This window comes from Aspergillus japonicus (assembly GCF_003184785.1).
Source record: "Aspergillus japonicus CBS 114.51 unplaced genomic scaffold BO86scaffold_57, whole genome shotgun sequence".
Lineage (NCBI taxonomy): Eukaryota > Fungi > Ascomycota > Eurotiomycetes > Eurotiales > Aspergillaceae > Aspergillus > Aspergillus japonicus.
This window is the reverse complement of record NW_020291694.1, coordinates 195,014-222,776: the sequence shown is the minus strand read 5'-3', so window position 1 is coordinate 222,776 and position 27,763 is coordinate 195,014. Positions and strand designations below refer to the sequence as shown.

Below are 27,763 nucleotides of genomic sequence, written 5' to 3'. Positions count from 1 at the left end.
GAACAACTCTTCGTTTGCAACAAAGAATATCAATTGTTCGTTTGCAAGTCACTGGACGCTGAAAAACTGCGAGGATTCTTGTATCTTGGATCACTTTCAGTTTACTTTGTTTCTTCTTCAATAGAGAGGTACATACAGATTGGAATTGGTCTATCGCGAATCAACGGACAGGCTCTGAGAGGCCGCTATCGCGAACGAAGACTCGACAGGACGTTCTCGTATGCTCCTGCTGGCCGAGTGAGGACGCCCGACGCGAACGCAACATGCCCGTTTGCCAGCACTTCTTGAAAGGCCGGTGTAAATATGGAGGTATGAGCTTGCTGGATCTCTTGCTTCTGGCTTGGCTTGCTTTGGCTCTGAATCATGTCTTACGGACACATGACTAATTTAGCCTACAGACAGATGCTACAATGAGCACCCCGGCAAGCAAACAGTAGGCGGGAACAAATTCGCAGCTCTGTCCGGCGGCGGCGGAGGCGGCGGCGGCGGAGGTGGAGGTATGTGAATCGCCTTGCCTATGCGCAAGATGCACCTTTCCCCTAAAATGCTTGTGATCTTGTTCTTGGCTCTCTTGGTGATCCCATGGTTCTTTTGTGTCTAATGTAAACCTTTTTGTTCGTCTGATTGAGATTGTCGCGCCTGCATTGGTTTCGTTACTTCTCACCTCGTCTATCGGAGCTCACATGATGCTGTCAACGGATTACCCATGATTACGCGATTGCTGATTGCTATATAGGTCGTGGTGGACAAAACCAGCAAAATGCACAGTGAGTAGATCATGCCATCTCGTCGAATTCTCAGAATGGGCACTAAACGCGGCCAGATATGGGATCACTGCAGCAGATATCAAAGCAGACTTGACTCCTGGCAAGGGGCTCCCTGAATGGATATTCTCATGCTATGGCCCTGGACGAGATGCTCCTAGGCAATTATTTGGAGGCCCCCAGCGAGAACAGAGCTTCGAAGAACTACGACTCCGCCATTATGTACTAGTCGCTCAAGGTAGCCCCATTGAGGTAGCAGTTTCAGAAGCCCAGGGCCTCCACAACGAGGCACGGAACCAAATGGAAAACGCTCTCAGGGACCTGGATGGAGCTGTCAGATATATTCTAGACGGTGCCAAGGAGCATCCGAATCGAATTGACATTGTGAACAACAAGACCGGTCCCACTTTCGGTGCTCCGCCTAAGCTATTTGGCGAGATCAAGGCTCCCCCTGCCACAGGTCCAGCCTTCGGTGAGCCAGCACTGTTGGGCGATCAAGCCTACGCCAAACCGTCTATCGCTCCACCAATGGGGTTCGGTCAACCTTCGAATCTTGCACATGCAACTAGCTTTGGTCAACCAAGTGCCTTCAACCAGGGCTCGTCGTTTGGCAAGCCATCCGCACAATCGGCTTTTGGTCAACCATCGTTTGGGCAACCTGCATCTGGATTCGGCCAGCCATCAGCTGCAGGCGCCACAGCCTCTCCGTTTAGCAAGGCATCTGGCGGCTTTGGCGCGTCTGCATCCACGCCTTCACCGTTTGCACAGTTCGCAAATGCAAAATCTGGTGGGTCAACATTTGGTCAACCCTCAGCATCGCCATTTGGTAGTGCTCAGCCATCAAACCCATTTGGTCAACCAATTCCATCCTCTGGAGTCACAAACCAACGACCAGCCGAGCCAGCGTTCGGCCAGTCTGGTTTCGCGCAGCTGGGCCAGCAAGCATCCGCTGCAAGGCCGGCAGCAGCTCCTGGGTTTGGAGCAGCATCAACGCCCGCAGCACCTGGGTTCGGTACACCAGCAGCGCCTGGATTCGGGGCTCCTTCGGCTCCCGGATTTGGGACAGCATCAACGCCAGCAGCTCCTGGGTTTGGGACGGCATCGACACCAGCAACTTCCGGGTTCGGGGCAGCATCAACGCCGGCAACTTCTGGGTTCGGGGCAGCATCAAAGCCCGCACCTACCGGCTTTGGCATACCGACAACGTCAGCGGCTTCTCCAGCGGCCCCTGCTGCTCCTACTGCGCCATTGGGACCTGGGCCAACCCCTGTCATCAGAACGAGAGACCCAAGCGAGCTCAGCCCCATCCCACCGCTCAACGGACAAACAATTCGTGATCCTATGACCAGAAGGCTCACCTCTTGGAAGGGTCAACCCGTGAGGTACATCAACGACGTACCGTGCTATCTTCATCCGCAGGACCGTGAAACCTTTGTCCGCATCTTTTTCCCAGATGGGCCGCCTGATGAAGCTAGTCTACGGGATGCTCAGGCACGGCCCGAGGAATATACGGCCGAGATCACTCGACAGTACGAGTACTTCGTGACGAATGGGTGTTTCGAGAACGGGGTCATTCCGAGCGTACCGCCAAAGACCGAGTGGGTGAGCTTCGACTTTTAGTGGGACAGGGTGAACCGGGCGGAAAGGACTACTATATCTAGCCTCTGTATTGTAAATAGCTGCTTACTTATTATTCCCAGAGACGAATGGCGTCCCGGTTGGATTGGACAGGATATCGGCACTGGGTCTGAATTATAGCCTAATAGCATTTGGACAAAGCTACAAATCCGTCAAGAACTCGTGATTACGCATGTTTTAGAAGTTTTTCATTTTTATGCCAGGTTTAAGCGGGTATCGACAATTGCGTGGCACAGGCCTGGGAGCGGAGTCTCTCCCAAGCAGCCGGACGAGCACATCGTCGGCGCCGCTGCCGCCTCGGTCACCAGTCTCAACGAAGAGTTTCGACACGCATTTAAGCGGCAATGGTGACCTCAACCTCAACACCAGCCTCGATGTTGATGATGATCTGCTTGACGGTCTCGGTGGGGGCGAGGAGGCTTTTGCGTTCGACGTTAGTTCCATCCGCTCACACGTGCGTTTGTGTCATGCAATGGTCGGGAGGACTTACTCGATGAGACGCTTGTGGATGCGCATCTCGTACTTGTCCCAGGTCTTGGAACCCTCACCGTTGGGGGTCTTACGGGTGGAGATGTTGAGGGTCTTGGTAGGGAGACGGACGGGACCCTTGACCTGGAGGGACTTGGAGCGGGCACGGTCGATCAGCTCAGTGCAGACCTTCTCGAGGGAGGCGACCTTGCGAGAGGTAAGGGTGATGCGGATCTTGTGGACCTTCTGTAGAACCAGCGAAAGCAAGAGGAGGTTAGTCGCATGTTTCGTTTCCTTTTGTATAAGACACATCAAATGTCCTTCTATCCCAATGCGTGTCTTGCGACGAGACAGCAGGGTGCGAGTGGTGAGGAGGAACGTACGGGGCCCTCGCCGAAATCCTTCTCGGGCTTCTGGAAAGACATCTTGAATGAATTGAGCGGTGGGGTGAGACCGTGGGATTGAGATGGCTGTGGAGGGAAGGGGGGGGAGAGGTTAGATCAGCTGTCGTTCACAGAGAAGAAGAAAGGGAAAAAGGAGAACATACCGTAAGGTGAGGCTGGCTACCAATCAAGACCTGAACTTCGGGGGTTCGGTAAGGTGATGATGGCTGTTGAAGAGGGTCTGTAGCTATTCGCGGACTAATCGATTGAAATCAATCCTCTATTTTTTTTTCATCGTGCGCTTAGCGGCTCTTGTGCGGGTGCTGGCCTTGGCATGCTCGCCTATCAGCCGCTAACCCGCATTGAGTGTGACTGTGGCTGAGTCAGCAGGTACTCCGCGGCGGCGTCTGGATCGGGTTAAGCCAAGAATAGACTCGAGGGTCCGGCGGCGGGCGGTGATGGAGCCGATGATGATGTCTTGTTACAACAACCAGTGATGATGTTGATGATTCCATGATATCTGTCCTTCATTATAGACTTCCGTGCCATTGTTGCGATCCTGAATTACCAGACCTCCATCGTTGCTTACGCTGAATTACAGTCTTACAGTCATGCCGGGCTTACCACCTCTTGCGCCGGTCCCACCTCCGGAGGTGCAGCGCAACATCCCACCCGCGGAATGGGAGCTCTATATAGATGCTTGGATCATGCTTCTGAGCTTGCGCGTAGAAGCTCCCGCCTCGCAATTCAGAGAGTACGCCTCGAGCGACGAGTCTACAGTGGCATTCTTGACTTCTTTCTACCGCCAATCGATCAACTCCGGCTTATTACGGTCTCAGACGGCGCCCAACACACGCTCATTGCGGAAATTATGCTTTCTTCTCACGCGGAGGCTTCTCCTTGAGGTCTCGCTCCCCCCGCCGGAGCTTCTGGACTGGAGGGTTCTTGCTGGCATGTGTTGCTGTTACCCCTCGAGCTCCGCATTGAAGAGGCTACTGGCTGATGCATGGGACAAGCATGAGGACGCGATCACGTCCAGCCTGGAGACGGCCAAGGTCCAAGCCATCCGGGATCTCTCATCCTTGAACTTCAGCAAGCCGTCCGGGGTTTTAGTGGATCTCAGACTTCTGACGATCCTGTCATCGGCCCTGCCTGGCTGCGGCCAGGTGCTCATGGCCGGCTCCGACTTCCTCGATACTGTAGTAGACGCATATCAAGCACACAAGCGTGAGGACGTCCGCAAAGTGCTCGTGGCGAATGTCTACGTCGGGCTGTGCTCCTTTCTCAAGAGCTCCAAGCCCAACCTGTCGTCGCTCCTGGACCAGCTGTACGGGATGAAAGCCAGCGCGGGGGTTGGCACCAGCACGAAGAAGGAGCCCTCCCTCCTGTCCGAGGTCATCTGCAGCACCGACTTCTTAGGCCGCCTCGACCGCCACCTCAGCACAGACGTCCACCCTCAAAAGCGCGGCCAGGACCTCCTCGCCAGCCTGCGCGCATTCCAAGCCGAAACGCAACACCTGCACCGGCGCTACCAGAAACCGCGCAAGCGTGCCGCCATCAACAAAGGCAAAGGCCGGGCCACCGAGGACGACCTGCTCCCCAAGGCGGCCGAGGACCTCCACATGCACAAGATGTCCCTCATCACGCAAGTCCAAGACCTCTTCCCCGACCTGGGCACCGGCTACATCGCGCGCCTCCTCGACCATTACAACGACGACCCCGAAACCATCGTCGCGCACCTCCTCGACGACTCCCTGGCCTCCGAACTACAAACCCTCGACAAATCCGAATCCCTCCCCACCCCATCCCCGTCGACTACCTCCCACCACGACCCCTTCCCCCCACGCTCCCCAACCCTCCCCAACACAACCGCAACCGCACCCCCACCACAGCGCAAGAACATCTTCGACACCGACATCGACCTCGCCGAACTCGCCCGCTCCGACACCGACCCAATCCACCAACAAACCCTCCGCTTCGGCCGCGCCAACCCCACCCTGACCGCCGACTCCCTCCTGTCGGATCGCACCAACCACGCCGCTCAAAAGGCGGCCATCATGTCCGCCCTCGCCACCTTCGACTCCGACGACGACGAGCGCGACGACACCTACGACGTGACCGACGTCGGCGGCACGGTGGACACGACCGTCGCCGCCGAGGACGCGCCCCCGGCACCCGCCAACCGGTCTGGCCCTGGTCCCGAGGAAAACGAACTCACCCTCTACCGCGCCTACAAATCCAACCCCGCTCTGTTCGCCCGCGACGCGGCGACGCGGCGCGCGCAGCCCCGCGCCGCGCTGAAGCGCGAGACCGGGATGACCGACGAGGCGATCGAGGGGTGGGCGGTGATGGTGGCGCGGGATCCGAGGCGGTTGAAGCGGTTGGAGGATCTGGTGGTGGATGGGAAGGACGGAGGCAGCGGAGGGGGGCTGAATCAGCCGGTGTTGGTCTCCACGGCTTATCGGCGCGGTGCTGAGGATGGAGAGGCGGAGGATGGGAGTGAGGGTGGGGGTGAGATGTCCTCGAGGGGAGGGAGGGGTGGTGCTGGCGGTAGTGGTGGTAGGGGCAGAGGGAGAGGTGGGAGAGGGAGGGGCGCGGGACGTGGTGGTGCTGGTGGTGCTGTCACAGACAGTCCAGGACAGAATCCGGCGGCGGCGAGACAGCGCAAAGAGGAGAATAAGGCGAGTCGGGCGAATCATAATCGGAGGCAGCAGAGGGCGAAGAAGGTGGCGAGGGCGGGGGGGATGGTCGGTTAGTGGGTATGAGAGGATTAGATGGGCAGATGGAATTGGAGTTTTGCGAGGGGGGGTGGAAGGTTGTAGGTGATCCCCTACTCTAGATTAAGAGGGAGATTCGTCTGAGCTTCCGGGCTTCTGCTGGTAGCATGAGCCACACATACTTAACATATACTCCAATGGGAGATTTTATTGTGTGCTCCCAGCACAAATGACAACATTCTATCGACGATCAAAAGAGCCCAGCCTAAACAATATCATGTCATGAGAAATATCAGATTCTTCATAAGTGACCATCGAAAACACTGCTCCGTAACGTCAACGTAAGTCTTGCGTCCAAGTGTACAATGTGTGTCTGTGTGTCCGGGTCAAGGGGACTGAAGTATATACAAAGGCAGTTCTACGCTTACATACGATACCGCCGAAGAACAAACCCACACGGGGGATTAGTAACCACCGAATCTCAGCATCCGTCTATTCCCAGTGGGTTTGGGTTCTAGTGATGATCTGAGAAGACGCCCTGCTCAGCACACGACTTTCTACACTCCTCCAGAATGCGGACTTGCTTGGCCACGTCGCCGAGCTTGCCGATGACCTCCTTGTTGCCATCGTAGAAGGTGAAGATGGTGTAGGGGATGCCCGTGTCGCGACAGAAATCCAGGACCAGCCGTTGCGTGCGGCGCAGGTTGTGGCGGGGGATGCGCGGGTACAGGTGATGGATGGCCTGGAATTGCAGGCCGCCGTGAAACCAGTCGAGCCAGGTCGGGCAGTCTACGTCCATGGTGGTGCGCAGCATTCGCTGGGGGAAGGATTCGGTGACCCCCATGTCGGACGTGGACATGGCGAAGTGCGAGAGGGTGATCTGCACGTGGAGGGGCGAGGTGACCATGTGAGAGATCATGAGGAAGGTCAACCGGCTCTTCCAGTCGGGGATGGTGCAGTACATCACACCGTAGCCGAACCAATACCAGAAGAAAACCTGCCCGCCGATCTCGAACCAGCGATGCCACCAGGCAGGACCCTTCTTCGGTGCTTGGCCCATGAAGAGATATTCCCAGCTCAGCCGGTACAGGTTGAATCGCCCAAAGAGTAGAATCGGGTAGTAGAGATAGTTCTGGAAGCGCAGCATGAACTTCGCTACAGCGTCAAAGGTCATCACGCGGTCATAGTATGTACTTCGGAGACTGGTGAGGAACCGGTGGGAAATGGCAAAGAACGGCATATGCTCAATGTCGGGATCATGCTCGGGGGCGTTGGTCACGATATGATGAACGTTGTGGCTCCGTTTCCACCACCCGAGACTCAATCCTCCCAGGTAGTCGGCGATAATAATACCAATCACTGAATCGAAGTGAAAGTTGTGCGTTATACCCATGTGGCCAGCATCATGGGCGGTAAAGACAAGCTGGTGCCAGAAGCATCCCAAGAAGAACCCAGACGTTCCATACCACCCGAGCTGAAGGAAGTAGTAGGACAGGCCCGCGAACAGTGTATACCGACAACATTCGATGAAGTATGAGAAGTAGCGGCAATCGTACAGACCCTCTGCCCGGATCTGCTGGTCTAAGAGACGGTACCGTTGCCGAATTTTGTCTTGGTTTGCCGCATCGAGGGAAGGGTATTTGGCAGTGTCAAAGACGATCTCTTCCCGCGTGCGCGCATCGAGAAAGAACGGTTTGGGTTTAGACTCGTCCTCCAGCGGTGCGGCTGAACCCGGGATCTCGGCGGAGGGGGCCTTGCGTTGGCGAAGAGACGTAGTCGAATCTACTGCGTCGAAGATCGGGGACGGAGGCTGTGACGTTTCCTGTCCGGAACTCTCCTGGCCTGAACTCTCGTCGTCGGATGGGCAATCTTCGGTGTAGGGACGGAACTTCCCGCCCTGGAACGGAGGTAGGAAGTTTAACCATGGACCCTGGATGCGGCCGATCTGGAACGATAGCATGCGTTGACGCGCTTCCTTGGAGTGCAATCTATATTCATGCAGATGATCAGCTATATTTTCCAAGGCAAGGTATGGCCCAAGCGCGAGGCCACGTACGCATTGATCTCATCCGTTGCATCCTTCCCGACCATGTGTCTAATGGATTTATCACCTCCGGGGTGATATGGAATCCAAGCGTCGACTTTCAGGACACGATCGTCGAAGATGATGATCTGTTTTCCATCCGCGATAAGGCCCTCGATGTAGCGGCGCGAGAGGAGGGTTTCTTTCCGGGTCGCGGGACTCTTCCCCATTGCGGCCATTGCTGCCTGCGCGGTGAACACAATTGCGGGTCGTGGATCGTGGGTATTCAGGAACGGTGAGTGGGAAAGGGCATTGTACTGCTGATACTGCCAATTGAGAAGAGGAATTGGGTGAGTGTGAGATGGAAGAGATAATAAGGTAGGGGGTTAGGAGGAGAGGAAGAAGTAGAAGAGGGAGGGAGGGAGGGAGGCAAGAGGGAATGCAAGGACGCGCGGGTTGGATGTTGAAACTTGAAAGAGGTCCAGTGGAAAGAATGGCGGGAGACTAACTAAGCACTAAGCACTAACTAAGCAGCACTCCATCCATAGTGGAACAGTCAACAACAACAACAACAACAGACAGACTGTTAACAACAGCTAAGAATAAAACAGTTCCAGGGCGGGGAGAGCCGCCGATCGTCACCGGATCCAGACATCCCGCTCCAAAGCCACTCTGTGTGTCTCTTGAGTCTGTCCATCTTCAATTCATGTTGCTTTGCCTTTTCCTCCTTTTGAATTCCCCCCCCCCCCCCCCATCCCCCCCCCACACCAACAATCTTGATGACTTGACTTAACTTGACTTGTAACTAGCTACCTACTCGTCAAAGCTTTTGTTCTCTTTTGATTCTCGTTGCTGATTATTATTATTGTCATTTGCTGGCTCTCCTCGCTTGCTTTTCTTTCCCCTTTCAATACCCCATCTACTCCGTACTCCGTGCTCTTCCTTTTTCCCCTTTACTTCTTGTTTCTTATTCTCCAAGTTGTTCCTTTCCCTTCCCCCCCCTCCATCGGTCTTCTTCCCGACGTGAACAACATTCCGATCATCCATTATTACCTATTCTTTGTGGTTGTCCCCCCTCCGTCGTATGATCCAACATGCCCACCAATCCACAAGAGGTATAGTTATTTTTATCTTTTTTTTCTCCGGCAATCCACGGCTTCCCGATATCAGCTTATTTTCCGACTCCATTTGGTTTGTTGTTAACTTGACTTGTTGGCGTAGGAGGCCCTCACTCCACTGATCCAACGGTGGCTGGAGTGGGACCAGGTATGTTTATCGATAGGCTCTGCTGCGGATCTTGAAACGTGAATGTTAACGCCCCATGACAGGATCCATCCACCCGTGCCGAAATTGACCAGCTTCGGGACTCCGGGGACTGGGCTGAATTGGCTCTGCGCTTGCAAAAACGTATGTCACGACGGGGCTTGACATCCTTCTTAGCAAAAAAAAAATTCATTCGCCTTGGTGGCACATGCGGCATGCCTCCCTCATCATAGCTATGTCTAATCGTCTATCGCAGGCATTCAATTCGGGACTGCGGGTTTGCGGGGACGGATGGCAGCAGGTTTCTCTTGTATGAACTCCCTGACCGTCATTCAGGCCTCCCAAGGCCTAGCAAAGTACCTGAAAACCCGCCACGGCGACATCGCATCTTACGGTGTGGTCATCGGCCACGATGCGCGGTATCACTCCGATAAGTTCGCCGCATTGGCTGCCAATGCCTTCATCGCACAGCAGATCCCGGTCTGGTTCTATTCAGAGTCCTCGGTTACTCCAACCGTCCCTTTCGGTGTGACCCATCTGCACGCTGCTGCAGGCATTATGGTTACCGCAAGCCATGTAAGCTTTTTGTTCGATGTCTATTGGGCGGCTGGGATCCTGGTGGCTAATGTTCAAACTGTAGAATCCAGCGCAGGACAATGGTAGGCCTTCCTCATCGCTTTGTTCGTTTGAGACAAGGATTGCTGATTGATTGTCATGCAGGCTACAAAGTGTCTGAATGCACAATTCCAACCACTTTTGAGTATCACTGACGAATCCCAGCTATTTCAAGAATGGTGCCCAGATCAATAGTCCGATGGATGTGGAAATATCCCAATCCATCGAAGAGAACCAAGTCCCATGGCCTACTGCCTGGGATGAGCTGCAACCCAGCGAATATCTGCGCGACAAGATATACGAGAGTATCCTGCCCCATTACAACACGGCAGTCTGGCAGTACGCTGTAAGAGTGACCTTATCTGCTGTCGTGCTCTTCACAGCTGACATTGTCGGCAGACTTATACCGTCCGGGAGTGGAAACAGCCGCAGCCGTTCGTCTACACGCCCTTGCACGGAGTAGGTGGCTTGGTGTTTCCTGCGCTGTGTCGCTCAGTAGGCATAAGTGATTTCAATGTGGTGCCAGAGCAAGCGGATCCAAACCCAGACTTTCCCACGGTCGCCTTCCCCAACCCGGAGGAGCCTGGCGCTCTAGACCTGGCTTTGCAACTTGCGGATAAAGAGGGGAGACCTCTGGTTATTGCTCATGATCCAGATGCGGATCGATTTGCTGCGGCCGAGAAAGTGGAGTAGGTATCACTGATGGCCGAGTTACGAATTCTGCGCTAATTGATGCCCCCTGTGTAGCGGATCATGGTTTATTTACACTGGGAACCATTTGGGTGTTCTTCTGGCGTCACACTTGTTCGACTCCTTAGAAACCATCGACAGTGACACACGAGTTGCAGTCTTGAATTCCGCCGTTTCATCCAGTATGCTGGAGAAAATGGCCAAAGCGAAGGGTATGCACTATGAGGAATCTCTCACGGGCTTCAAGTGGATGGGAAACACCGCTCGCAGACTCGAGGAGCTGGGCTACTATGTCCCGTTTGCCTACGAGGAGGCTCTTGGGTACATGTTTCCCGAGGTGTCTTACGACAAAGATGGCATCTCCGCCGCGATGGTGTTCCTCCTGGCCGAGGCGAAATGGAAGGCCGAGGGCATGACACCTTATATGAAATTGCAACAGCTATTCAAAGAGCATGGACATCACGAAACACTGAACACTTACTTCCGGTCCCCCAGCCCTGAGGTTACAGCGAGCTTGTTCGATGCAATCAGAGCCGGTCCCTTCCGGACTGAGAAATCGCTTGGATCGTTCAAAATTCACCGGTGGCGCGACATGACACAAGGCTATGACTCCGGCACGCAGGACCACAAGCCCAAGCTTCCGATTGACCGGAACAGTCAGATGTTGACTCTATGGCTTGATCGTGAAGTGCGATTCACGTTCCGGTCTTCTGGCACCGAGCCGAAAGTGAAGGGTGAGTTTCATGCCCACCACTGAGAACTCTAATTTGCTGACTGACATTTTCAGTCTACATTGAGAGCTCTGGCACTTCACGGGATGAGACTGTGAGGGCCGTCAGTGATACTTTCCTAGCTGTGCTGAAAGAATGGGTCCAACCCTTTGCCCCGTCAATGACCTACAGCAAAGAGCTACCTACGTCCTCTGGGCATATCTTCAAGTTGGAGTAAACTACACTTCGCATCAGGTTACTGTTTGATGATCCCGTGAAACACATTGAGCATTACTGGCTGGTTGCAGGGAGGCTTTGACTCTACTCTTGATTCCCATTACTGCAAGATTGCATGAATTCAGCGTTGAGATACCACTACGACCTTCCCGAAGTCACTTCATACCGAAGTGTAGGTGATTTGGGGTCGTTTTCCTCTTTTCTGGTGCCTAGACCCCGGGCAGGCCTTGCAGGAAGAAGGCAAACTACATGACATGCTGTATGACATGGCCATAAACTCTGTGTAGCACAATATGGCCAGACTCGGTGAGGTTGTTGTCTTCAGCCGCTGCAGGAAATAGCTCTGTTCCTCTGCTTCTTGGAAATAGATATGTAGACGGCCACCCATCTATTGAATCCATCTTCAATATACACCGTTTGAGCAATTGTTGCCATTGACTGCCCCTAAACCAAGCCAACATGCCTCGGGACTCAACTCAGCGTCTCCACCGCCACCAACATCACCCCGAGCAACACTTCAACAACCACGCCAACAAGGTATCCTACCGGATCAAAAATGAGTATCATCCAACAACCCACAGCGATGTTCCTCGTGTGCGCCACCGTCCAGATCCTTGTTTCGTCCCTGTCGCCTCTGGTGCGATAGTACAACCCCCTGCCTCTCGGTTGTAAGCTTTTGTCTTATTCTTTAGTTCTTGCATTGTCCCAGACCGCGGAACCTAACCTCCCACCTACGTTCTCGATAGCCATGACGACGACGACCACTACTGTTACATCAACAACCACCATGACTCTCGCCACCGTAGATACAGCAGCGACGGCATGAGCTATCGCCACCATCACCAACACCACTACCCTCTCGACGGACCCCGATCCAGCGAGCAGTACACCTTCTGCAGCACCGTCAGACTCCACGCTGACCCTTGTGCTCGATTCCATCGCCACCACACCCATTCCCACACCCATACTTATACCAACACCCACACCCACACCCGCGCAGATCTATACTTGGAGTCTCTCGAGAGAGGCCGCCGCCGTGTTGGCGGAGACGGGGATAGGACGTTTCATTTCGAAGTGGACGTGGATGTCTCCTCGCGGGGTGGCCCTAGATTCTGGTGCATATCATGAGTGAAGCGGGCGAGGGACTCATTGGTATTGTACGGGGTTGGGAGATAGATCAGCAGGCGAAGGGGGGATCACCATGCTGCAGTCGATTTCGGGGGTTTTTCTTGTATGTACGTGCGTGGATGCAGCGGTAGTTTGATATGTCTCTTGGCTGGTGGATTTGTATTATTTATCGATGCTATTCGTGGGTAGAAAATGGGGCAGAGTGCATGTCATTTGTGCTGGCTGTTGTTTGTGCTTTGGTATATTCTGTTCGGTTATTCTTGGTATGGGTTGGTTGAGATGAGAGTATATGGTTAGGTCTACAAGAATAGTGCGAGGTCCTCTGTTGGAATGATATGTGTCTCTCTTTATATATACTACTGATTGCGTAGCCACTTGGTCTGCTTGAGGTGATGCTACCTCAGCATTGGAAGGCACGGGGTCTTGGCCCTGAGGACTGCTGCTCCTTCCAAAACAAAAATACTTACTACCCTCCAGACTGACCTACCTGTAACGTTCTTGCCAACTTCGCTTTCATCTATATAATGTATAGACGCCTCCTCTTGCTGGTTCTCCGGATTTGATTTTCTCAACTTGCCATGTGCTCTCACTTGACACTCTCATTACTCGAGGATGGCCTTGCATGCAAGCCCTCTCAGTTTTGTCTTCTACGCAAGGCCAGTTACTTCGTTGATGATCACTCCAGCTACACATCCATCTTTCTCTTGTCTCGCTCCCTGTCTTTGACACTCAACAGACTAACATAGGATCACCGACCTGTCAAGAAACCTATCTCCAAGAAGATACCCATCGACCACCATCAGGAGAAGCAATCAGCACGCTACATCCAAGATCCAACGCTTCCTCGTCGCCTAGAATGGCTCCTCTTCTCATCCCTTGCCCTCCCAGCGAGCGAATGCGAATGAAAGGTAATTATTTTCAAAGATGGAATAAACATCTAGAAGAAATCGCAAGAAAGAACCCTCCTGGGACCCTGCGATGGCAACCCATCTTGGACTATTGCCACCCTATGTCTGGTTGATTGCAGCCGGAAGCATCTACGAGTTTATGGCGATGAATGAGTCTCTCCTCGAGAGACAATAAGGCACCACCGATGCGTGAGGGCCGCATGTTCCCACTACATACACCACAATTGCCATCATGAGATTAACATTACAGCTTGCCATCACACAAGGTCCGATGTGGTGTAATGGCTAACATCGCTGTCTCTCACACAGCAGCTCGGGGTTCGATTCCCCGCATCGGAGTTTTCTTTTTGCCCCCGTTCTTTCTTCTACGGGCGGGTCCAGTGTGCCGCGGAAGGAGGTTGTGGACGAACGAACCAGCAGTGAGTGAGTGGTTGACCAGATCACGCAGCCAGAGCCCTCTAGCCTGGCCTTTGTCTTTTTTCATCACTGGACGTCAATTTCCCTCTAGTCTACTCACGCAATGGCTAGATATAAACAGACAAAAACAGAGCCTGCTAGGCAAAGATACAAAAACGGTAGGACTGTATGCGTGCGATAGGAACAAAAACAAAAAAGACAACTCCGATGCGGGGAATCGAACCCCGAGCTGCTGTGTGAGAGACAGCGATGTTAGCCATTACACCACATCGGACTTTGTTGAATGATCTCACACTCTGTCGCTACACAAGCCTTTGATTGAATGCTGAGTGCCTCTTACGGCGCCGTGGTGGGTTCAATCTACCTATTGTGTTCAATTCTTCTTTCCGCTGCGAGTCCTTCATGATCTGTGTGTGCACATAGTATCCTCTACATCTGCTGATGGGCGTGACTATATGACATCATCCAGAGGAGCAAAGGGTCGGATGTAGAAGCCCTCGATAGTTATATCATGTCCGGGTTGCTGATAGACCCACATCCTCCGTTTCAATGCGAAGGCAGAAGAGGAACGATGGAAGGATCGATTCGGCTCCAGTCAGGGTACGAACTCTCGGGTTGCCGTGCGGGGATTGCCCTGGATCTATGATCTTTTGTCCTTCTTTGCATGCCACCTGCATCCAGGTGGTGTAATCATGTTGGAACAGAATATACTCTACTCGAATGACGGAACATACTCCAGTACAATATTTGAGATTCTCCACAGACACAGAGTTTGCTTCGCTTCAAGCCGGTCTAGAATTCCAAAATACTCTTTGATTCATGAAAAAAAGGTTGATTACACTCAAGGACATAGGAAATATAATGGTGTCAATGCTACACGGGATTTGCTAGCGGGGCTAGACTAGAGATGGAGGTACATGATGGGGGCGGATCGGCGAGGTAAGAAGGGATGAGGAGCTTAGAAGTGGATGGCCTTGGAGTAGGTGGCCATGGCAGCCTCCTTGAAAGCCTCAGCCAGGGTAGGGTGAGCATGGCAAGTGCGGGCAATGTCCTCGCAAGAGGCACCGTACTCGACGGCCAGGGTGGCCTCGGCGATCATCTCACCGGCGTTGGGGCCGATGATGTGGACACCGAGGATGCGGTCGGTCTCGGCATCGGCGATGAACTTGACCTGACCCTCGGTGTCGAGGTTGGTCTTGGCGCGGGAGTTGGCGCTGAAGGGGAAGGTACCGACGCGGTACTTGACGCCGGCGGCCTTGACCTCCTGCTCGTTCTGGCCAACCCAGGCGACCTCGGGGTGGGTGTACATGACGCTGGGGATGACGCCGTAGTTGACGTGGCCGTGGCCGGTCTTGATGTACTCGATGGCGGCAACGGCCTCCTCCTCGGCCTTGTGGGCAAGCATGGGGCCGAAGGTGCAGTCACCGATGACACGGATGTGGGGGACCTTGGTGCGGTACTCCTGGTCGATGACCAGGCGGCCACGGTCGTCCTTTTCGATGCCGACCTTCTCCAGGCCCAGACCCTCGGTGTAGGGTCTGCGGCCAATGGCGACCAGGACGACATCGGCGTCCAGGGTCTCCTCCTTACCGCCCTTGGCGGCCTCAACGCTCAGGGAGACGGTGGCACCGCTGTCGTCACCCTTGACGACCTTGGTGCCGGTCTTGAACTTGATGCCCTGCTTCTGCAGGATCTTCTGAGCCTGCTTGGCAATGTCGGCGTCCATACCGGGACCACCGATCTGGCCGAGGAACTCGACGACGGTGACCTCAGCACCGAGACGGGACCAGACGGAAGCCTACAACAAAGTCCAACGGGTTAGCTGCGGACATTTGAATAGTGAAAGAAAAGAAAATCCTACCATCTCGAGACCGATGATACCACCACCGATGACGACCATCTTCTTGGGGACCTCCTTGAGGGAGAGAGCACCAGTGGAGGTGATGATTCTCTTCTCGTCGATGTTCAGGCCGGGGAAGGGAGTGGCCTCGGAACCGGTGGCAACGATGATGTTCTTGCCGCGCAGAGTCTGCTCCCCACCGTCGAGAAGGTTGACCTGGACGGTGTTCTCGTCGACGAGGGCACCGGTACCCTTGATGTAGTCGACACCGTTCTTCTTGAAGAGGAACTCGATACCCTTGGTCAGGCCCTCGACGGAGGTGTCCTTGGCCTTCATCATCTGCTCAAGGTTGAGCTTGACATCGCCGACCTCGATACCGCGCTTTTTCGTGTCGTGGAGGATCTGGTGGTACAGGTGGGAGTTGTTCAACAGAGATTTCGAGGGGATACAGCCAACGTTCAAGCAGGTACCACCGAGACGGCCACGCTTCTCGATACAGGCAGTCTGTCGAAGGCGGAAAAAAAAGAGAGGCGACCAAGGTTAGTTGTACAGCTTCACCGCATCGCTGAGCGGGGGGAAACCCGAATTTCGCACCTTGAGACCCTCCTGACCAGCTCTGATAGCAGCAACGTATCCAGCGACACCACCACCAATGATCACGACATCGTGCTCACCTGTCCCATGAAACCACCGGTTAGCCGGGAACAGACCGGGAAAGGGTTTTGATCCGGAAGAGCAGGTATCGGCCGCGACAGGCCTCAACCTGGCCGGCATCGTCAGGAAAGTTCGATCACCTACCCGACTCAGAGGCATAGCCACGTTTCGTGAACAGAGTGAGAGAAGGAGTGGCGATGAAGTTGGAAGGGACAGCCTTGGGGCCGACAGAGCGGAGGGCAGCCCGCGGTGTCGCCCGCGGCAGGAGACTGCGGAACATGACGAGGGAATAGGAGAAGAAGCGAAGAGAGAAGAAATCCGAAGGAGGTCGAGATCAGAACAGACAACCAATCCTCCGAGTGAGCGAGGTCGGGAGAGGAGGGTAAGGGGGGGAGGGAGTGGGGATAATTGCGGATGGAAGGAGGTTTGATTGAGGATAGGGAAAAAGGCGTCGGTGTTGGGACACAAGAAGCTTCTGAGGTTCGTTTGGCGGGCCGGTATTATCGATACTGTATTTCTCAGCGGCGTATGTAATCAGCCCGAGGCCCAGCCAGCATCGGGTCAATCCGGTTACTGACTAAACTCATATCCATGTTGCCGATGCAGACAAGATTGGGTTGTAACTCCAGTAAAAGATGATATAGGTAAGGTATCAGGTCATGAGTCCGGACCGGAGTGTTCTGATGATTGACTATCGGCCTTTCTTATGCCTCTTCAGTTGGGAATTGAGGTTGAGATTCTGACTCTGTGACGGAAGGAACAGCCCGGTAAGGATCGGTACTGGAAGATTACCGCACCGTCCCAACTGCAGAAGGGCAAGGACAGGAACATTCACGGTCGTCACCGCCCGGACTGGCCGTCTTCTACCAGTTGGCACCAGTTGGCAATAGAACCTTGAATTGTCGGAAGTGTACAGTACAACAATCATCACCGTCATCCACCACATACGACGCTCTTCAGCGGCTTGCATCGGGCATGAGCCCGGCAGGGACTGCAGCAAAGGCAAACCCCTCAAGATTACTTACTCAATACCTGTTCAATCATTACCCGCGGGTAAGCAAGGATGAGCACGGATAACAGCGCGGCTGTCTTGGCCTCAGGTCCAAGGGCATGATTCCGCTATCACAAAGATGCTGAGCGACAACTGCGCTTTTCAATCAGGGAGCAGAGTCAGTAGCCCCGGGTCTTCCAAAGACGCAATACCAGCGGCAATTTGTGGACTCGTGTATCGTTGCAGGATGAATCGGCGACGTCCTGATAGGAGTAGTTGGGAAGAAGGGGCTCTGATGCGGAGTAGACCCCAAAATATATCTTCTCGGTCGAGGAGTCAGTCAGTCTAGCGGATGTATCCATCCGGGGTCGTTGCATCCTCAGATTACCACGGACAAAGAGCGAACCCCCATCTCTTCGTAGACTTAGTAGCGGTTGACCCAGTCATCTTCCTCCAGATCTACTGGCCTGAACTCATTCACTTGGCCTGGAGAAAAAGGCGAACAGCCAGAACTACAGCAACTGACTGATTCTGTTGATCAGGTGCTTGAATCCAAGCAAAAGTTCCCTGAAACTCCTGTCAGAGATGCCAAGACCTCTTCCTGAAGGTATATATTGGAGTCTCCATCCACAGCTGGAGCCATGCCTACGCCTAGCTAGCAGCATTGGGAAGCAGGCTTGCCTGTGGGTGGGACGATGACGTACGTTGCAAAATGGCACGATCGACTTTGGGCTTCGGCTATTCTCGTTGTAGATCGTGCCTTGGCACTATGGCACTCTTCTGTTCCGCTATTGTGTACTGTACAGCAAGTCAGCTAGTTTAGTTAGAATGGATGGGTTTCCGAAGAGAACACATCAGCGGGAAGCACATAGCTATTCTTTCAAGTAGTACTCTGAACCGGGAACACCTTATCTCTTTGCAATGATTATCCATAAGTGACAACCATGCTGACACTGTAGTGCATCCAGTCCATGGTAGGCCAATTGCCCGAACAGGCGAGAGTCGGAGGAGATCCGCCCGATGTTCCCCAGCTAAACTAACCATCCCCATTCCCCGCATAGGACCGCATAGGATGGAAGAACGAGGGGTAAACCAGCAAACACATCTGCAAGCATGTCATGCTGCCTGATTTGTCTATCTCCACGGTCTATCTCAATTATGCCAGTATCTGGGTTTGCTCCAGCAACGGCCACTGCATGGTCCATGAGTCACCTTTCCCGTCACGATTGAGGGATCGTCTCGTCAATGATAATCGAGTATGTTGGATGTATGGATTCTGACTTCGGGATATATTTACCCGGGGTAATGATGCCTGTCTTCCTTCACAACAACCAAGCCCTGTAGGCTATGAGCTTTTCAAATAAGTAACTCACACATACATACTCCACCCTCATGATCAACGATCAGCAGATCCTCACAGACAGCATGAACACACACATATCGAATCCCCCGCAAGCATACCCTAGCACCCCCGAATCGAATCTCCTCCCCATCCCGAAACTCCAGAACCGAATGCCCCCCCCTCCCCCCCGAATCCCGTCCGCAAACCCCAGCTTTTCCCGCAAGCCCCCATAAAATGGATGATAACGGCCCAAGTGACCCCAAACCCCCACCCCCATCGCGTCACATTCAACTTTCAGGGTGGATCTTGGTGCGAGGGAATGAAGAAAGGGAGTGGCCTGAAGTTGGAACCCCGTCAGTGACTGCATGACCCATTTACCCACTCCGGCGGAAAACCCAGCGGTTCGCACGTCTGTCTTACTTAGCATCCCAAATCCCACCGGAATGTAACCATATTTGACATGATCGTGGGGGGGTTTGGCTAGGGTTCACCTGCCGACTCCAACGCGGCGATTTCTTCCACCTCTGCACGCTCCCAGGCGGGACCAGCCGACCATCGTGTCTAGATTGATGCATGTCTTTTGGGGGATTGCTTGTAGCGAATGCACGATTATTTAAGTAGTTTGTGTGACCCCGTAGTTTTCACCCCCCATGCTATATTGCTTTGGTTCTTTTGGTGGATGCGCTCCCCCCCCCCCCCCCCACGCGGTTGGTTGTCTTCCCTGTACGTTCTGCCTTCGACCACCGGTGCACCGTGGCTTTGATATTTTCGATACAAACGACGATAGCTTGTACATACCGTATGCAAGCGCGATTGATGGCAACATATCACGCCCACTGATCGGCCAACACCCAGTATATACACCATGGACCTCATACCATCATGGAACGTCGTCCACCGCTTCGAGAAGCGCAAGCTCCTCATCGCCATCAACAGCGTGGCCGCCCTCTCGATTCTCTTCTTCGGCTACGACCAGGGGGTGATGGCGGGCGTGAACAACTCCAAAGACTACATCGACCTGATGGGGTTCGGGTACACGAAGATGGAGAACGGGGAGTTGACCGCCGTGGTCACGGATAGTCTGCTGCAGGGGGGCATTGTTTCGGTCTACTACTTAGGGACGCTGTGTGGCGCGCTCCTCGGGGGCTGGGTCGGGGACAAGATCGGGCGCATCAGGACGATTGCCGTCGGGGCGGCCTGGGCGGTGGTTGGCGCCTGCTTGCAGTGTTCGGCGCAGAACCACGATTGGATGATTTGCGGTGAGTTGGGTTTCTTCGAATTGGATGCACGCGATGCAGAGCGGTGGGCTGTTGCTGATGGGAACCAATGCAGCGCGCTTGGTGAATGGGATTGGGACTGGGATCCTGAATGCAATCGTCCCGGTTTGGGCGACAGAGACGGCCGAGCATACGTCGCGTGGCCAGTTCATTGCGATCGAGTTCACGCTGAATATCTTCGGCGTGGTGGTGGCTTATTGGTTGGAGTTGTACGTATCCATGTTCAAGTCTTGATCCTGGTTCAACAGCACAATGCTAACAGAATGCAGCGGTCTGTCCTTCATCGACGGCGGCAAGTCCGCGTTCCGCTGGCGGTTTCCCATCGCGTTCCAGATCATCTTCCTCCTCATGTTGTTCGGTGTGGTCTGGTTCTTCCCCGAGTCGCCCCGTTGGCTCGTCAAGGTCGGTCGCGAGCAAGAAGCGCGCTACATTCTCGGCCGGCTGCGAGGAAACACGGGGGATGATGCCGTGCGCGCCGAGGCGGAGTTCCGGGACATCCAGAGTGTGGCCGAGCTGGAGCGGTCGATGAACCACAGCACTTCATACTTGGCGATGTTGTTTGGATACAAGACGGGAAAACTGCACCTGGGCCGACGGGTGCAGCTGGTCATCTGGCTCCAGATCATGCAAGAATGGGTTGGTATAGCGGGCGTCACAGTTTGTGCGTTGACCCTTTATTCTCCCTTCGTCTTTTGTTTGCCCGGACTCTTATCGTAACTCCAAAACAGACGCCCCGACAATCTTCAGCATCGCAGGTTTCGATTCGATGAAAAGCCAATGGCTCAGTGGGTTGAACAATATCTTCTACATGGTAAGCCGCGTGTCCGGTCACGATTGTGTACGCATATTTCTAACGAGCAAAACCCAGTTCGCCACCCTTGTCTGCGTCTTCACACTTGATCGCATCGGCCGCCGGTGGACGCTCTATTGGGGATCCACCGCGCAGGGGATCGCCATGTTCCTGGCGGGCGGCTTCTCGCGGCTGGCCATCAATGCTCGGGAGGCGGGCCACAGCGATAAGGCGGCCTCGTTTGGTGCAGCGGCCGCTGCGATGATCTTCATCTTTACCTCTGTGTTTGGCGCAACATGGCTGACCGGTATGCCTTTGATGGGATGCGTTCAGGAGAGAGGCTAACGTTAATATATGTAGTGCCATGGATCTACCCAGCCGAGATCTACCCGCTGGCGGTGCGGGCCCGCGGCAACGCCTGGGGAGTCGTTGGGTGGAGCATTGGCAATGGCTGGTTGGTTAGTGTGCCCCTAGCGAGCCCGTGCTTTTCGTCTTGCTTTCCCCGTTGGGGCATGTGGCTTTGTGGATGATGAAGAGTGAAGGAATGACTGGAGTCTATGGGGGATGGCTTGAAATGGACGAGGCTCAAAAGATTCCCAGTGCGGGAAACCAGACAGACCACGAGCGACGATACCATGACTGTACATACGCTGACCATTCTCTTTTAGACCCTGTTATGCCCCGTCATGTTCAGCGCCATCGGCGAGAAGACCTTGTATGTGTTTGCAGCGAGCAACGTCATTACGATCCCGATGGTCTGGGCGCTGTACCCGGAGAGTAACCAGCGGACCTTGGAGGATATGGATCTGTTGTTCGCGGCGGACTCGCCATGGGTGTGGGATGCCGAGAAGACGTTTGCGAGGTTGAAGGCGGAGAATCCGGGGTATGTTGAGACTACGGCCAGGAAGGGGAGTTTGGTGGTGGAGCATGTACATGTATAGGTATACCTAGTGAGTTAAGTATGCAGCTAGTTTAGCGCTATTAGACGAGACCCTAGCTCGACCGGGGCTGAGTAGCGGGAATCTCTTGATCCGTACAACTTCTATACGTGCTTCCAGACCAGCTAACCTGGTTAAATTGATAAACATAGACTACCTTACCTAGTAAGTCGATACTGTACTACAGTACCCGGCAGCCTGGAGTGCATACCGGATAACCTTTCGAACCGAAGAGAAACAACGGGCAATGATTGGTCAATTCAACAGCAACCCCGACTCATCCCCATACCTGCCTGTCGCTTAAGAAAAACCTCCCCCCAAACCCCCTCAAGTATTTATACCGTCACCTCCCAGATAGAAAACCATTAATTTTTTCAACTATAAGATTCTTTCCGAGTTGCAAGCCACTCACTCAGCCACCCTCCACTTGACCAAGGTAGCCAACCACCGTGACCTCCAGAAACACGAACAAGCTGACTAATCCATACCCTCCAAAGGACCCTCCACCCATCTACCTTGATATCATCACAGACTCGCCTACAAAGCACAAACAAAAAGATCAACCCGCTAGCCCGCTACCTCTCAGCATATCTCACCCTGCAGACCACCGAGATGATCTAAAATACAAACATCAAACCCATTATTCTCACCCAGCCACTCACCACAACACACACCTAGCACCCTCAATACATACATACATACTACCAGCACACAAAAAACCAATGTCAACCCCCACAACCACAACCACAACCACAACCACCCCAAACCCCCATCCCTCCCCACGGTCCAGAACCCTCCACCGCCTCCACACCCACCCAACCCTGCCCCCGCACCGCCGCCGCATCTACCAGACCCTCCTCACCGTCCCCGCTGGCCGGTGGACGACCTACGCCGCCCTGGCGCGGCACCTGGGCACGAGCCCGCGGGCCATCGGCGCGGCGATGCGGCTGAACCCCTTCGCGCCGGAGGTGCCCTGCCACCGCGTGCTGGGCGGTGGCGGGCGGTTGCTGGTCGGGTACTCCGGGGCCCCTGGGGCGGGGGCGCCGGGCAAGGCGAAGGAGGGCGTGGGGATGAAGCGCCGGTTGCTGGAGGCGGAGGGGGTGCGGTTTGATGGGGAGGGGGTGGCGCGCGGGGTTTGTTTTGTGGAGTTTCCTGAGGTAGTCTCATCATCTTCTTCATTGAAATGAAATAAAATGGAATGAGAGGGTTTGGGGGAGGGGAGGGGTTACGTTTGGGGGATATGGTATGGGAGGGGGAAGTAGGTAGGGAAAAATTGTTTATGTCTGAGACGGTCAAGGTCAAGGTCATATCGTATAGGTATGTTCGTGTATAGTATAGTATCTCTAGTAAGGTAAGAAACCAGTTAAAGTGACAGTCAAAAGGAAAGAAAGACAAGATGCAACTGCAAATGCAAAAAGGCTGCTGCTGATACATGACACCGAGTCCAATGTATAATCCCACCCCCATCCAAAACGCCGGCTTCCCCCACCAGTCCACCTCCCTCACTCTATTGTGGGGTTCATTCATGTAGACATAATTGACAGTAACATAACATGACATAGGAAAGGACATAAGGACATAAAACATAAACATAAACATAAGCATAAACATCTGACAAAGGAAAGGGGTATCTCTATTCATAACACACGGGACAAAAACACAAGACAAGACAAGGCAAGGCAAAGCAGGCCACACAGACATCCATCTAAGCTGTCTTGGCCCGCTTGGCTGCCCGCCGCTTGGGCACGTCCCAGTGGTGGAAGGAGCGCAGATGCTCGATCAGATGGTCTCGACGAGGGAACCCATTGCCATCCTTGCGGAGACATTCCTGCACGGGACAGTCCTGGAAGACAGGATTGTGGACGCTGGTCTGATGACGTTTGAGATCGGCTGGCCGAGTAAACGCCTTGTTGCAGTCCTCGCAGGTGTAGGGCTTGACGGGTCTGCAGGGTCCAGGGGTTAGCGTTGTTGACTAACAGCCAAAGAAACACTTAAGAAGAAAAAAAGAAGAAAACAGAGAGAGGAAAAAAAAAATGGGGAACTCACTTGGACGCGTCGAGGGTCTCGTAACTTTCAACGGGAGAGTAAACAACTTCCGGGTTCGGGCTGGATTGGGTGGGGATCCACTCGATATTGGGCACCGGGAACGAAGACGGTTGCATTGGAAGCTGGTGGAACGAGTAGGCTTCGGGCGAATAGACCATGGGCGAGGCCGTGAAGGTGTTGTTGTTGCTGGGGTAGTACATGTCGAAGGTCGAAGAGGCCACCGTCTGAGGCGAACTGAACGGAGTCGAGTCGTATGATGAGGGCTCGTAGGTGGGCTGGACGAAAGACATCTCCGTCCCTACCATCCCATACAACGATGGGTGGCCCATGTATCCCAGAGTCGATTGCATCGACTCTTCACTGCTGGTGGAGTACGAGTGTTCCATTGGTGGGCATTCAAGCATAGCAGGGCTCTATAAGGGCTCCAGTCAGTCTTGATATCTTGTGATAGATAACCCTCACACCGCCTGGGACTCACCATTGCAGACATGGCATACATTGTGAAGTCAAGAGAAGGAAAATAAGAAAGTATATACAACGGTGAAGACGCGATGAAAGAAAGAGTGAGAGTGAGAGAGAGTTTAAGTAAATCAATAGTCTGCAAGGGTTCTTTTATCCAAGAGAGACTGTGATACTAGTGAATAACAAGCAAAAGCGTGAACCAGCCAGACTGGGCTGTCCGGGTTTTTATAACCATTGTCTTCTTTGATCAGGTCAGGTCGACTACGTCGCACTTGCATTAGACGCGGCCGGTGCTTCTCCACCGCGAAAACAGCCCAAACGGCCAGCGCCAGAGAAGCTAAGCAACACGAACGCACCCACGGCGACATCATCAGGTGAGCGCGCTACGGACTACGGACTAGTATGATCTTCCACTAAAATGCTAGGGTGGGTGGGAAAAAGAAGGGAAGAGTGGATTGGGAAGGAGAAATGAGGGGAGGGGAGGGGGGGGGGGAGGATAGACTCAATGCAGCCTGGGAGCCCTGGGAAATGGGAACCGGGAATAATGCAGGAGGAATTGGAGAAAACAACAACAACAACCACAGTTTACCACAGTTAACCACACAGCCCCCGCCAGCGGGGCACTGCCATTGGCGAGCGGGCAGATTGCAAACCTTTGGAAGTGAAGCGATCCCGGCTAGTGCTGACGCTAGAAGCACCGAAGAACCAAAGAACCTTCTTCCAAGCTTCTAGGGGCGATTAGGGTCGGTTGATTGGTGGTTGGCACGGAAAGTAACCAGCGACGGACTCCACTCCGGCCCGAGAAAAAAGAGGAGCCATTCCAACCAAAACCAGCCAAAGTCCAAGACACTCTGCGGTGAAGGCTGACACTCGAATCAACCTAATCATCCTGATATCGTCATAGGGAAGAGCGATCCCCCACATCAACTGAGAAGCATTCCCGAAAGGAAATTTAGGTGATAAATAATAATTCAACCGATTCGGTGGACCGTCGGCTGCTACCTTCTTAGTCGCAAGTTGGGCCTCGATGAAGGACTGGCCAAGGTTCTGGAAAAAAATGATGCGGGCTAGGATCGATTCCTGACTCGTTCCGACAAGACCGCCATTTCCCTTCGACTTTTTCTTCATCTCCTGCCTTCCCCCCTTCCCCCAGGCGGGAAACTTTGAAGCGGAGCCTGCCGACGGAGCTCACCAGATGCATTGGCGAGACGAGACTGAACGGAAAAGCCTCCCGATGAGGTCAACCGGAAATACAGAAAGGATCAAAAGTACTGAACTGCATGTCTGTACTGTAGCGCAGCTGTCACGAGCCGCCCTTGTGCAGGAGTCATCGAACCCCGGGGCCATCGGGCAAAAGAGATGCAGATACTAAGTAAAATGCAGCTTGGGGAAAGGCGGGAGGAACGTGATCGCAGCGAGCGAATGGGGAAAGATCGAATCGATCGGGATGGATCGTGGGTGGTTGGCGATAAGAGCTGAGAACAGACTGCACTGCAAAGTTCAAGTTCAACCTGCAAAACCCTTCGAAATTGACGAGGGAGCGAGGGAGGGAGGGTAATTTCCCCGGCCGGGAATGGAATACCTCGCAGTTCGGCACGGGCTTCCCGGGGCGTTAACTTTTTTCTGTGGTTTTTTTTTTCCTTTTCTTTTTCTCTTTTTCGTTTTCTTTTTCTTGTTGTCGCTAAAGAACGATCGATTGCGCTCTTGTTCGATTCCCGACAGCCTTGTTGGAAGTGCCAAGAAGCGAAGCACGGGTGGTGGAATTCGGTCTGGGGAAACGAAAGTAACAATGACGATGACGATAATGAAGAAGGCAAGATAGAGGCGAGAAGAAAGCGAAGAACTTACCTACAATCACTCACCCACCACCATCAATGCCCGCACAGCCCCTCTTGCGGTCAGAATGAGGTTGAATCTGACACTGCCAGCCCTCAAGCTGTTCCTCCTGCGCGTGTAAAATCGCGCATGACATGAAGCTCTCTATCGTTCCTGCGGGAGGAGGAAGTGAGGCGACTTGCGCGATATTCCCCAGACGAGCGTGCTTCATTCTTATTGATGCTTCGCGGGATGACTTGTTGTCTTGTTCATGACTTACTGGTCACTGGTCAACTTGACGCTTAGTACAGCCTGGAGAAGGACCGAGTTATCCGAGCAGGGCTCCTCGCGAGGTTATCTGCCGCGGTACGTTTGCTCGATTAACAACCAAGTTACTGTAGATATCACGAGCCTCTCAGCAATCCAACGGCAATAGAAGAACCGCCCGTCATCCGTGCCAGACAACCTGGACCAGCTATCTAGCTACTTACTTTTCTCAGTATCTACAACGGACCTACCTAGCTAAGGCAGGGTCTTTTGGTCTCGACTGGTCTTTCCTTCGACGAGTTGATCCAAGCGGCGGCAATTCATCATCGCAGGACCCATTCTTCCTTATCCTCGAACATCCTTAATTTCCTCTCGGTCTCCACGGGTGTGATACCCAATCTACAAATCGATTCTAGTCTAGCTCCAACGACCTTGAGCGATGGAGCTGGAGTACGTACGTCCCGTACGGTGCACCCACTCCAAGGAAAGAGGGTCGCGGCTCAAGCACCAACCTCACTCACGGCAGGCAACTGCATACTCATAGAAAACCTTCCAAGTCTTGTTCCCTGCAGGTCTTCTACGATCCAACTAATTTCCTTTGTCTATCCCATCTTCTCCATCGAGTTCCCTACGGACCCTCCTGCTTCCCGCGCGCTCATTGCCGCCGCTAGAGGCATTAATTCGGCTCCCCCCAAAACCAAAACAGAAACAGAAACCAAAAAACAAACAAACCACTTTTTTTCCCACTTGTTCTCGGGTCCGTGCTGGGGGAAAATCTTCAATTCTTCCCACCTCGTCGACTATTTTTACACCGACTTTCTACCGTACCATCTGATATACGGTGAGAGCAGAGCGAATCAACTGAGCACGGAGCACGGAGCACACGATGTTCGTCTTCATGGTTCTCGATGACGTCTAGTCTCTAAGGTAGTCTCCAAAAAAATCTCTGCACTTTCTTTCTTTGTTCTCTCGATTGTGTTTTGACCCCCTCCTACTGGACTCTGTCCGGCCTGCATGATTCCCGGGTCTTAGTCTATCCACCCCCCGATCTTCCTGGGACCTACTGTACCTAGTCCGGAGTCTAGTTACGGTGTGCATATGAGTACATAAGGTATAGCACTATATATGTATGTACTGTACTCAGAGTTGAAGAACTGCTGCTGCTGCTGCTGCATGTCATGTCGCAGATCTGCCGACTTGCCTTCCAAGAACGCAAAGCGAGGACCCGATTATACTTTCGGTAGATGCACTGCAGCTTTCCCTTCCCCCCCCCGTCCCTCCCTGAGTCCGTACTATGAAACCACCACCCAAGACTCCGTTTCAGTTCCATTCAAGTATCCTCTTCCCTCTTCCCCTTCCCTCTTCCCCTTCCCTCTTCCC

General features: G+C 53.7%; 11 protein-coding genes and 2 non-coding genes across 13 annotated transcripts; 7 read left to right on the top strand and 6 right to left on the bottom strand.

Annotated features, from left to right (window-relative positions):
• Positions 1-31: 31 nt before the first annotated feature.
• Positions 32-2,514, top strand: BO86DRAFT_368641 (FG-nucleoporin nup42). Its single transcript, XM_025670211.1, has 4 exons — positions 32-309; positions 399-497; positions 737-767; positions 824-2,514. Exons 1-4 carry the CDS (start codon positions 264-266, stop codon positions 2,382-2,384), a joined length of 1,737 nt encoding a protein of 578 aa, XP_025524420.1. The 5' UTR covers positions 32-263; the 3' UTR covers positions 2,385-2,514.
• A 57-nt stretch (positions 2,515-2,571) lies between these two features.
• Positions 2,572-3,525, bottom strand: S10a (40S ribosomal protein uS10). The gene is made up of 4 exons (XM_025672673.1): positions 3,418-3,525; positions 3,254-3,340; positions 2,893-3,116; positions 2,572-2,821 (listed from the first exon to the last, which is right to left on the bottom strand). Exons 2-4 carry the CDS (start codon positions 3,293-3,295, stop codon positions 2,737-2,739), a joined length of 351 nt encoding a protein of 116 aa, XP_025524419.1. The 5' UTR covers positions 3,296-3,340; positions 3,418-3,525; the 3' UTR covers positions 2,572-2,736.
• A 212-nt stretch (positions 3,526-3,737) lies between these two features.
• On the top strand, positions 3,738-6,009 carry BO86DRAFT_450304 (ASCC2 family CUE domain-containing protein; the record flags this gene model as incomplete). The annotated part of the gene is made up of 1 exon (XM_025676786.1): positions 3,738-6,009. Exon 1 carries the CDS (start codon positions 3,865-3,867, stop codon positions 6,007-6,009), a length of 2,145 nt encoding a protein of 714 aa, XP_025524418.1. The 5' UTR covers positions 3,738-3,864.
• A 173-nt stretch (positions 6,010-6,182) lies between these two features.
• Positions 6,183-8,670, bottom strand: BO86DRAFT_450303 (fatty acid desaturase). The gene is made up of 2 exons (XM_025676785.1): positions 8,027-8,670; positions 6,183-7,958 (listed from the first exon to the last, which is right to left on the bottom strand). The coding sequence occupies exons 1-2, from the start codon at positions 8,230-8,232 to the stop codon at positions 6,485-6,487; spliced, it is 1,680 nt and encodes a 559-aa protein (XP_025524417.1). The 5' UTR covers positions 8,233-8,670; the 3' UTR covers positions 6,183-6,484.
• A 417-nt stretch (positions 8,671-9,087) lies between these two features.
• Positions 9,088-11,509, top strand: BO86DRAFT_402764 (phosphoribomutase PRM15; the record flags this gene model as incomplete). Its single annotated transcript, XM_025673884.1, has 10 exons — positions 9,088-9,108; positions 9,215-9,259; positions 9,322-9,400; positions 9,513-9,832; positions 9,897-9,915; positions 9,977-9,986; positions 10,037-10,217; positions 10,271-10,560; positions 10,619-11,295; positions 11,349-11,509. The coding sequence occupies 10 exons, from the start codon at positions 9,088-9,090 to the stop codon at positions 11,507-11,509; spliced, it is 1,803 nt and encodes a 600-aa protein (XP_025524416.1).
• A 134-nt stretch (positions 11,510-11,643) lies between these two features.
• BO86DRAFT_180969 (uncharacterized protein) lies at positions 11,644-12,717 on the top strand. Its single transcript, XM_025666598.1, has 2 exons — positions 11,644-12,176; positions 12,255-12,717. Exons 1-2 carry the CDS (start codon positions 11,968-11,970, stop codon positions 12,634-12,636), a joined length of 591 nt encoding a protein of 196 aa, XP_025524415.1. The 5' UTR covers positions 11,644-11,967; the 3' UTR covers positions 12,637-12,717.
• Positions 12,718-13,811: 1,094 nt separating this feature from the next.
• BO86DRAFT_t256 lies at positions 13,812-13,883 on the top strand. Its single transcript has one exon. It is a non-coding gene; the product is annotated as a tRNA-Glu (tRNA).
• Positions 13,884-14,163: 280 nt separating this feature from the next.
• Positions 14,164-14,235, bottom strand: BO86DRAFT_t255. Its single transcript has one exon. It is a non-coding gene; the product is annotated as a tRNA-Glu (tRNA).
• Positions 14,236-14,919: 684 nt separating this feature from the next.
• BO86DRAFT_320684 (dihydrolipoyl dehydrogenase) lies at positions 14,920-16,735 on the bottom strand (the record flags this gene model as incomplete). Its single annotated transcript, XM_025668306.1, has 4 exons — positions 14,920-15,759; positions 15,823-16,305; positions 16,396-16,475; positions 16,600-16,735. The coding sequence occupies 4 exons, from the start codon at positions 16,733-16,735 to the stop codon at positions 14,920-14,922; spliced, it is 1,539 nt and encodes a 512-aa protein (XP_025524414.1).
• A 2,756-nt stretch (positions 16,736-19,491) lies between these two features.
• Positions 19,492-21,796, top strand: BO86DRAFT_450300 (putative MFS monosaccharide transporter; the record flags this gene model as incomplete). Its single annotated transcript, XM_025676784.1, has 7 exons — positions 19,492-20,047; positions 20,121-20,274; positions 20,335-20,726; positions 20,794-20,876; positions 20,934-21,162; positions 21,216-21,313; positions 21,524-21,796. The coding sequence occupies exons 1-7, from the start codon at positions 19,654-19,656 to the stop codon at positions 21,794-21,796; spliced, it is 1,623 nt and encodes a 540-aa protein (XP_025524413.1). The 5' UTR covers positions 19,492-19,653.
• A 719-nt stretch (positions 21,797-22,515) lies between these two features.
• On the top strand, positions 22,516-22,980 carry BO86DRAFT_320601 (MGMT family protein; the record flags this gene model as incomplete). The annotated part of the gene is made up of 1 exon (XM_025668304.1): positions 22,516-22,980. One exon carries the CDS (start codon positions 22,516-22,518, stop codon positions 22,978-22,980), a length of 465 nt encoding a protein of 154 aa, XP_025524412.1.
• A 126-nt stretch (positions 22,981-23,106) lies between these two features.
• On the bottom strand, positions 23,107-24,763 carry BO86DRAFT_368621 (C2H2-type zinc finger protein). The gene is made up of 3 exons (XM_025670210.1): positions 24,318-24,763; positions 23,840-24,252; positions 23,107-23,736 (listed from the first exon to the last, which is right to left on the bottom strand). The coding sequence occupies exons 1-3, from the start codon at positions 24,336-24,338 to the stop codon at positions 23,499-23,501; spliced, it is 672 nt and encodes a 223-aa protein (XP_025524411.1). The 5' UTR covers positions 24,339-24,763; the 3' UTR covers positions 23,107-23,498.
• BO86DRAFT_180850 (uncharacterized protein) lies at positions 24,337-24,775 on the bottom strand. Its single transcript, XM_025666597.1, has one exon. The coding sequence runs from the start codon at positions 24,670-24,672 to the stop codon at positions 24,430-24,432; it is 243 nt and encodes an 80-aa protein (XP_025524410.1). The 5' UTR covers positions 24,673-24,775; the 3' UTR covers positions 24,337-24,429.
• Positions 24,776-27,763: the final 2,988 nt, after the last annotated feature.

Coding starts and splice junctions, on each gene's coding strand:
- BO86DRAFT_368641 (XM_025670211.1), top strand. CDS start 264: ATGCCCGTTTGCCAGCACTTCTTGAAAGGCCGGTGTAAATATGGAG. Junction 310..398: donor AGGCCGGTGTAAATATGGAG/GTATGAGCTTGC, acceptor TTTAGCCTACAG/ACAGATGCTACAATGAGCAC. Junction 498..736: donor CGGCGGCGGCGGAGGTGGAG/GTATGTGAATCG, acceptor ATTGCTATATAG/GTCGTGGTGGACAAAACCAG.
- S10a (XM_025672673.1), bottom strand. CDS start 3,295: ATGTCTTTCCAGAAGCCCGAGAAGGATTTCGGCGAGGGCCCC. Junction 3,117..3,253: donor AGGATTTCGGCGAGGGCCCC/GTACGTTCCTCC, acceptor CTGGTTCTACAG/AAGGTCCACAAGATCCGCAT. Junction 2,822..2,892: donor ATCCACAAGCGTCTCATCGA/GTAAGTCCTCCC, acceptor CGAACGCAAAAG/CCTCCTCGCCCCCACCGAGA.
- BO86DRAFT_450303 (XM_025676785.1), bottom strand. CDS start 8,232: ATGGCCGCAATGGGGAAGAGTCCCGCGACCCGGAAAGAAACCCTCCTC. Junction 7,959..8,026: donor GCAACGGATGAGATCAATGC/GTACGTGGCCTC, acceptor GCATGAATATAG/ATTGCACTCCAAGGAAGCGC.
- BO86DRAFT_180969 (XM_025666598.1), top strand. CDS start 11,968: ATGCCTCGGGACTCAACTCAGCGTCTCCACCGCCACCAACATCACCCC. Junction 12,177..12,254: donor CAACCCCCTGCCTCTCGGTT/GTAAGCTTTTGT, acceptor CGTTCTCGATAG/CCATGACGACGACGACCACT.
- BO86DRAFT_368621 (XM_025670210.1), bottom strand. CDS start 24,338: ATGTATGCCATGTCTGCAATG. Junction 24,253..24,317: donor TGTATGCCATGTCTGCAATG/GTGAGTCCCAGG, acceptor GAGCCCTTATAG/AGCCCTGCTATGCTTGAATG. Junction 23,737..23,839: donor GAGACCCTCGACGCGTCCAA/GTGAGTTCCCCA, acceptor TGGACCCTGCAG/ACCCGTCAAGCCCTACACCT.
- BO86DRAFT_180850 (XM_025666597.1), bottom strand. CDS start 24,672: ATGATGTCGCCGTGGGTGCGTTCGTGTTGCTTAGCTTCTCTGGCGCTG.